Raw genomic sequence first — 8,905 nt, forward strand, 5'->3', positions numbered from 1 at the left:
ACTGGTTTACCTTGGATAGAAAACTTTAAATCAATCTGACTGGATGGTCTGTTGAACTGTAAAGTGCCTTGAGATGACATGTGTTGTGAATTGGCGCTATAGAAATAAACTGAATTGAAATTTAATTGAATTGAGAAAGTCTATAGAAGCTTGAAGGTGCTCACTTTCTTTCCTCTAATTGTTAAAATTAGGATGTTATTTGTTCCTTAGCAGCTTCTGATTTCAATGTTTGTTATTAGCTGAATGTGAAACGCTCCGATGTCTACATCTCGGATGCAGTCCTCTGAACATTATACTGTAATGTTATACTGTAACTGTTTATTGTATTTTACAAATTAAATTTGTGAGATTTAAGGATGATTAAAAAACAATGAAAAAATAGACTGTGCTTAAATACAGGTTATATAATGTATATGTGATAACTATCTAAAGCATAGCTGTGTTCAAACACCTATACAATCAGCAGGATTTGGGGTTTTATTTTTCTTCTTTTTCAATCTGTTATCAATATAATTAGACATAGCTATAAATAAAGGCTGAGACATTTTACATTTTCTTCAGGAATAATTATGTTAAAAAGTGAAGAAAAGGGGCTCGGAGAGACAGACAGCTGGTTTATGAAACAAGAGCTAGTTAGAAATAAGCAATTTTTTATTAAATGGAAATCTGTCTCAGAAGCAAAAGAAATGGATTCTAAAGTTATTATATCAGCTTTTAACCTTTATCTATGAGACAGATAGTATATACTGTAAGGTGGCCTAAAGATATAGGTGGAACATAGTTCTTATAGGACTGCCTGAAAATATTCAGGATTGTGTTGCAGATTGACAAACGTGCAAATGTAGAAAGAAAAAAGATAAATTCAGACAGTGACCGTAAAGATTTAAACCATCTGAAAACACTGAGGCTGGTTTTTTATTTACATTCATATCTGCATAAAAATTAATTCTTATCTCCCTGTTCAAAACAACTGGAAAATTTTGGCTTATTGTCAGTTTAAAATATTTGGAATGATAATTCATTAGCGGGAAAGTTTTGCACCAAATAAAAGAGTCTTTAAAACACAGTTTAAGTTTTGTGAAACCTTAATTGTATTTATAAAAACAGAAAAGGAAGGATTTAAAATGTCTAATTGAATTTAGGAACATTTAGAACTGAGGCAAACTGTGTTTTTTAGTCATACTTGGACTGGATTCTTCTTTACTGAATACATATTATTAAAAAAACAGTTTGTTACCTTGGAATTCTTTATATTAACCTCAAACATAAAAAAATAATTTAAAATCTGCTTGTTTGCATAAACCAGGGGTGGGCAATTCCATATCCTGAGGGCCGGTATCCTGCATCTTTTAGATCCATGCTTCGTCCAACACACCTGAATCAAATGGCACAGTTACCTCCTCAACATGCAGTTAGTCCCTCCAGCGTCCATCATCTAATGACTTGATTCAGGTGTGTCGAAGCAAAGCCACCTCTAAAAGTTGCAGGATATCGGCCCTCAGGAACTGGGATTACCCACCCCTGTTATAAACTGAATAGTTACATTTTATCTGGTCAGCAGAAGGTATCATACTTGCATTAATAGTTAAGGGTTGACATATAACAGCATTTAAAATGATTGAACATGTTTAAAACCTCACGTTTAGCATTCTGTCTCTTTAAGATTTGCATTCTTTCATTGAAATGATTCCGATCATGGCCACTATTTCCTCTAATGCACATGAAAGTCTTTCCATTCCTAACTTGAAAGGGAATCGTTAGCATGTTAACATAAATAAGATTTGAAGATCATTTCTTCACCCGGCAACACCTGAGAACAGCTCCTTACCTGCAGGGTAGAGATGACTTCATCGCCCGCCTCCTTAACAGAAACCACGTAGCGGCTGGTCTCCGGGTTGATGATCCGTTCCTCTTTCTCCCAGCGCACCATGATGGGTTTCTCACCATGAGCGGTGCAGCTCATCTTCTTCTCCTCTCCTTGCGTGGCCAGTGTGGTGTTTGGATAGGATGTGATCATGGCAGGAACTGTGAAGACAAAGACATTCATTTATTTGAATCCCTTTGCTGGTGAGTGTGGTTCCCTTGCCACACAGAAAACCAACGTTTCCTGCTTGGAAACAGTGAAAACCAGCTCTCTTTCTAAAAGTCCTGTTTATAGTCAATGAACTGTGAGCACATATGAGGCCTTGCATTAATGCTGACTTTAGGGAAGCATGTGGCCCTGCTATGTATCTTGTATCAGAGGCTCCTTAATGGTGCTGGGATGCTGTAACAACTCTCTGAAGACACCACACTTAACGCACAATAACGACATGCATGGCTCATTACACCCACAGCAGAGTGTATAACAAGCCCATACTCCCAGATGCTCTCACACACACTCACTCAAAAATATACGCTAACCCACATGTTCAGTCTTGCGCACAAAGAAACACACAGAGTGTGACTCGGGTGATGTGATGGAAAGTGTCAGGCAAGAGGTTGCAAACATTTAAGGCTTATCTCTTATTCAGTCTCCCACCATTTGGGGCTCAGCTACAGAAAAGAAGGCTGATTTATTTTGCATGACAAGTATGAATTTTTTTCCTGATACACGTTTGGGAAGAGATGGGGTAAGAAAGAGCAGCCCGGGCTTTATGTAAACATTTTCATTTTAGAACACGGCTCCTTTGATTCAGCCCTAAAAGCGCCTCAGAGGCGGAGGATTTGTTGACACCTCTGGCAGAGTAATGTTCACTGCTAGGTGACAAAATATGAGGACAGTGATGCAGCGACTGAGACATCTCCACCCGTTTGGTTTACGATGGAGGTCAACTCTCACATATTTTAACACTTTGGGGATAAAATGAGAAAATCCACCTGTGAAGGTAAACACCTGATGTTTTACAGGGCTTAAAAAGAGCTTTTGAATCACTCATTTTACTAAAAGACAAACTGAAGCAAAAAAAAGTAAAAACTGACAGACAGTTCCATTCTTCTGCAAAACGTGAAACTCTCAGTTAGAAAAATTTACCAGAACAACCCAAAAAGTTACACCTCCGACTTCATTAACAGCGTCACAATTCCATATGACTGCCACACCTTATAGCAGCATTTCCCAGTCTTTTTTGGCTTGTGGTCCCTTTTTGGCATTTTGTCTTACCATTAGTACCCCTCTCATTTAAAAGTATTGATGATTGTCCAAAAGTGGAATGTACAATATGTCAGGATTCCTGTCTCTGTTTGTGTTTTTCTGTGTTTGTCTCCCTTCCTCCACCAGGAGGCGCCTGGTTCTGGTCCGCCTTCTTACACACCTGCAGAGAGTTACCTCATTAACGGAGCGCTCTTAAGCTGCTGACTGCCACTACCTCGACGCCAGAGTGTTTGCCAGTTTTGGGTACTCCAGCCAAGCAGGGTTTTTGCTGAGTCAAACTGAGTTCTTGTCAACCTGAGTTTTAATCTTGTTTTTTTGTCTTTGCCTCTCGGCAGGAAGTCATCCTGCACACTGGATGTTTCGGACCTTCTGGAGGTTTGAATCCACTTTCCCTCAAGAAATCGTTTGAGCTTCACACTGAGTAAGGGATTCATCTCCACTATGACCCGTTCAAGTACCGCAGGGAATCTGAGTGGCAGTCAGCTTCTCCGTTCGCCTACAAACAACCGCATTCTGGGTAAACTCTGTCCGCCCTCCACTGAACCAGACAAACACTGAAACTTCTGCACACAGACTGGAGTCTAAGAGTCAGCAACTTCTCTGGAAACGTGAGTTAACTACCAAATTCATCACTTCAAGTTCGAGAATCAAATTTCCTACTGAGCCTGAACTAACCGCAGTGTCTTCCCCTCACCTTTCAGTTTCGGTTGAGCATTGTTCAGAGCAACACTGGATTCTTCACATCTCCTAAATACTGTAAACCTGTTAAACCTTTTCCCTGGTCTCTCTGTATTGGTTTACTGCTTTTGGGTCAGATCTTAGTCATGACACAATAACTGATTATGAAATAAAAACCATTTTACTTAAAATTGTAATTTGAGCATTTAATTTTTATGCATTTTATTATTTCCATCTCAAATAAAAAACAACATAAACATGTTGACTGGAAGTTAGTAATAATCAAAATAAACAAAAAATAAAATCCTATTATAAACTTTTATAAAATGTCACAGTCTTGGTTCTGTTTAGTTGTCTTTTGAGTATTCAGTTTTACTTTGCTCCATGTTTTCTAGTTTTATTGGTTGTTTTCCTATTTAGTTGAATCATTGTTGAATTTGTAGAATCCTCTCTTCACACCTGCTCCTAATCAGCTCATTAGTCCAGTCTTTGTTCAGTCTTCCATATAAACTCTCCCTGTGCAGTTCCTCAGTGCTAGTTCCTCATCTTTCCCCGATTCTTCATGCTTGTTTTTCCCTGATGTCTCCAAGTTTCTGTTTTTTTGTACTTTATGTTGGATTTTGAATTCCTGCCTCTGTTGCCTGTAAAAACGCTGGATTTAAAACTATAAGGACTCACCTCTGCTTTCCGCCTCTGCATTTGGGTTTACAAAACCTCAACCAATCCTGACGAAAAATGGAGTTCCTCTGAATAACTCCCCTATAATCACATTTAAACTTGATGAATTGGGAGCAAAATACAGAACAAAACTTACAGTCAGACTGACTTAGTTTTACTTCGTTTTCATCAAGACAGCTGACCTGCTTTGATGAGCTCTGATAGCTCAGTGTGAAACTGCAGATATCAGGCTGTCCTCTACATCCAATCTGCTCCTATGCTTGATTTGGATGTGCGTCAAAACTGAAGGTGAACTAAAACATATAGAAAAACGTACTTTTTGGTTGATAAAAGCGTGTTTAATTTTCTTGTTGGGTGCTCAAACAAACAAAACAGATCCCAGTACTATTTTATTTTACTGCCTAATAGATAAAATATTGCCATGTACCCCTTGCAATGCACTGGCGGACCATTAGGTGTACAAGTACCCTCTTTTTGGAATCCCTGCCTTATAGGACAGTATGAATAGGTTTTCTTTGTTTTCAACTAACTGTCATGGTTTCAGTTGTATTTAAGTTTTATCTTGGAGATTTTATTGGTTTTATTTTCATTTTGTGTTATTCTATTATTTTTAGGTATCTCTTGTTTGCCCTCTGTTGCCCTCTTGTCTCAGTCTTGTTTTTTCCCTTAGCTCCCTTCTAGAGTCCTCTGTCCACACCTGCTCCCAATCTGCTGATTAGCCTGGTCTTTGTTTCTGTTTCCCATTTATACACCTCCTGTTCAGTCACTGTTTGATGCATCATCATCGCCATTTCTTATTCTTCATGTGAGTTTTCTCGTTTCCTGTATTTTTGGATTTTGTGGATTTTTGCCTCTGTTACCCTTTAGCTTCAGTCTCTGCATTTGGATCCTCTTCAAACCTCCTCCCAACCTGACACTAACTAGTTTTGTTAATATTCCTGTGATATGTTTAAAATGAACTGTGTTTCTACTGTTTGAATTGCTTTAAAACCACAGAAATACATGGCTATTGACTTTAATGACTAATTGTTACTATTGAGAACAGGAGTTCATAAATCATTTGAACCACCAAACACATGAAAATGATTAATTTCTTTGCCGCTGTATGATGCTTTAACCACTGGGTAAGATCTTTATGATCAAAGCCCACCAGAGGTCCCTGACTAGGTTAATTGGTCGGCCTGATCGGCCTCCTCCACACCATGTCTACATCAGCACCAACATTGCTGTGGTTGGTGTATTTTAAGCGTTTAGCCCATTTCAGCACCATAGATATTGGAGTTTTGATTAAAGTTACTCATTGTCTAAAATAGGGGTCTTCAATTTCCAGGCCAAGGACCCCTATTGATATATATAGTATGAAATTGTCTTACATCAAGCTGGTCCTATAGTCACTACAGATGGAGTAATGTAACTAAAGTAGTTTCACCCTGGGATTATTAAGGTATTTCTGATTCTGATTCCTGGTTGATGGGACAGGTGTTGTGAATGAAACGGTGCCCAGCTTGAAAGAGCTCCTGTGTGTTGCTGAATGTGTGCATTGATGACTGAAAGACATCTTCTGCCTCCATTTATCTGTTCACTACAGTGTGCTCAATTCATGTAAATGTGTATTTAAAGACATTTCAATTAGTGGAAAAAATTGCAGAGGGGAATATAAAATATAAAAAAGTCTAATCAACTGTGGACCCCCTAGGGGTCGTGGACCCCCCTGTTGAAGACCTCCGGTCTAAAACCGTAATCCATACCATTAGATATTACACAAAAACGATCGGTAAACATCTATTTTGCCAGCCTAGTTGTTGTTTGACATAATATCTTTAACTTTCTCTACATGTTGGTCAGTCTTTAAACACTTAATATTTTATGTAAAAGTCATTATACTTCAGACCATGCTGGTAAACCATCATTACCAATGTTGGGTCTGCTGCACCAACAGGAGCAAAAAGCAGATCAGCCTGTGGTAAAAGTCCTTTATTTCACACTTAAAATCTGCAATCCTGTTCTGACGCTGAATAAAACACAGCGTATTTACACAATACTTGGCTAAGAATATTTCTCTCATCCAGTACTATTGTAGATCTGCTTGCTATTTGAAATACTTTTTTTTTTTCTAAATTCAATCAATTAAATATTTTTCATGTATTAATATGGGGCAAGCTATAAATGCTATTGTTTCCTTTTTTTTCTGCAACACTAATGTTGCTTTTTCCTTTGTCAGCCATATAAAAATGATTCCTGAAATCTAGTTCCAAAGCTGTTATTAAGACCTGGTCAAGGTTAACCTCGCCTCCTGACCAGTGATCTTTAGAGACAGGCAACAAATATTCCCCATATTTCATTCGTTCATTGTAATCATTATTCAAACAAAACTGAAGAACAAGAAAGAACAAGCTTTGCTCAGGAAAAGGTAAAAATTAGCCAAAATTATAAATTCCAGAGTATTTGGAAAATAATTTATAACTAATGATTTATAATTAACAGAGTCTCAGCTGTTATCTTCCATATCATCCACTGTGGCAGTGCATAAGGGAGCAGAATACTACAGCGGTTGTAAAGCTGAACTACTCTGACAACACCTTTGTATTTCCATTTATAGAAACACTTCTTACTACTATTACATATATTAATTTATTCTTATATGATAAAGAAAATTAGATTATTATCCTTCTCTAAATGTAGCTGCATAAAGACCTTTACCGCTAAATAAATCTGCATTACAGAAGCTTTATTTAACAGGCTGAACGTATCTCAAAAATTTGTATGAAGAGCAGAAAGGCAAACAGACAATATAGCGGCTCTGTAACATTAAGTGTGTGTGGGTGTGTGTGTGTGTGTGGCCATGTCTTTAATACCTGGTGGGGACAATTTCCTAGGAATATGCTACATTTTACATTATATACTCATAGGTACTTGTGGGGACCAACAACTGGTCCCCATAAGGAAAGTTTCTCTTCTTGGGGTGTGGGTTAGGTTTAGGACTAAGGTGTGAATTGAGTTTAGGTTAGGTTTAGGGATAGGTATGTGTCGGTAATGGTTAGGGTTAGGGCAAGGGTCACGGTTAGGCCATATAAATTAGTGGGAAATGAATGGAAGTCAATGGAAGGTCCCCACAAGGATATTGTGACACAACGTGTGTGTGACTTTAGACTGTGTTCTCTGTATGCACGAGCAGCCCAGCTGAGACAGCCCAGAGGCACTCTTTGGATCCTGTGATTGTTGTGTTGATTTATTTCTTTAATATCCTGTGGAATTATTGCCTTGAAAAGAACGAAAGGAAAAAAAAGAGAGAAAGACAGAAAGAGGTACAATACTAGAGGGGAGGAGCCCCCTGGCACTACCAGCCCTGATAATGACTTTCATTTGGTAAAAAAAACATATAAATGAAATTTTAAATAAAGTAAAAGTCTATATGTTTTTAATAGATACATGCAGGTAGGAATGTTTCAGGAGATATTTATGTTGACGTCTAGGAAACAGTGCATGTCCTTTATTGACCAACAAGAGCAGTGCTGCTGCAGAGTGAAACATCAGCATTTTAGCCGTTTCTAGAGTAAGGAGGAAAAAGCAGAGCATGCAGTGTATGCTGCGCGTAGAAAGTGTCTTTTATGTGGAGGTGAGGAGAGCCCTGTTCCTCCACAGCAACCCAGAGGGCAGTGATGATACGCTTAAGCCTGCAAGGGATTGTGGGGGATAGGCTGGCTGCTGATAGGCTACTCCCCTGAGACAGTCCCTCTGACTCCACCCCCACCCCCATTCTCCCAGGCTCCCTTTCACCTGGCCAGGTTACCATGCCAACCAGCATCGGACAGTCTCCTCTCCCCTCACCTCGCCCAGGCTCCCTCTCTGCTTCACTTTCTCTCCAAAGACTACTACTCGGGGAAAAAAAAAGAAAAAAAAAGGGCCATTCCTAGAACCCAGGAATAGAAAATAGAAAATGGACATGCCATTGATTTCCCCTGGAGTATGGTGATTACACAATCCTGTTCTCCCATGTCGCAGTGCAGAAATAAAAGAAAAGACGAAAAGAAAAGGCTTCTAATGTGTCTAACCGCTGGTGTCAGTGATGTGGCAAACAAAATTAGATAGATGAGATAGTTAGGCGGATGATAATGATGCGGCATAATTACAGGTGAATGGCTGATTCAGTGACGGCCATTCAGCCCCAATCGAGGTGAAATATCACAGAAATTATGGCTTTTTTGATCTTCATTTGAGTTGGATTCATTGCCACTGCTAAGAAACACCAATCTTTACTCATTTATTCTGGGAATTGTTTTTCTTTTTTTGAATTGATGGTGATATATTGTGTCTATAAATACCCTGAGTCATTTAATTAATTAATTTATTTTATTTATTTCGAACAGACAGTAAAAACAATCAAGAAAGAAAAAAAATTTGAATGAAACAAACTTA

General features: G+C 38.5%; 1 protein-coding gene across 2 annotated transcripts in view; it reads right to left on the reverse strand.

Annotated features, from left to right (window-relative positions):
* dscam (Down syndrome cell adhesion molecule) overlaps window positions 1-8,905 on the reverse strand; it is a 138,325-nt gene that overhangs the window by 29,230 nt on the left and 100,190 nt on the right. For both annotated transcript variants that reach the window (XM_015371839.1, XM_015371840.1), the window contains exon 12: window positions 1,829-2,025. In XM_015371839.1, coding sequence (XP_015227325.1) covers window positions 1,829-2,025 — 197 coding nt within the window. The remainder of the gene's footprint in view (window positions 1-1,828; window positions 2,026-8,905) is intronic.

The sequence above is a fragment of the Cyprinodon variegatus genome, unplaced genomic scaffold, assembly GCF_000732505.1.
Source record: "Cyprinodon variegatus isolate N-32 unplaced genomic scaffold, C_variegatus-1.0 Scaffold65, whole genome shotgun sequence".
Taxonomy (NCBI): Eukaryota; Metazoa; Chordata; class Actinopteri; order Cyprinodontiformes; family Cyprinodontidae; genus Cyprinodon; species Cyprinodon variegatus.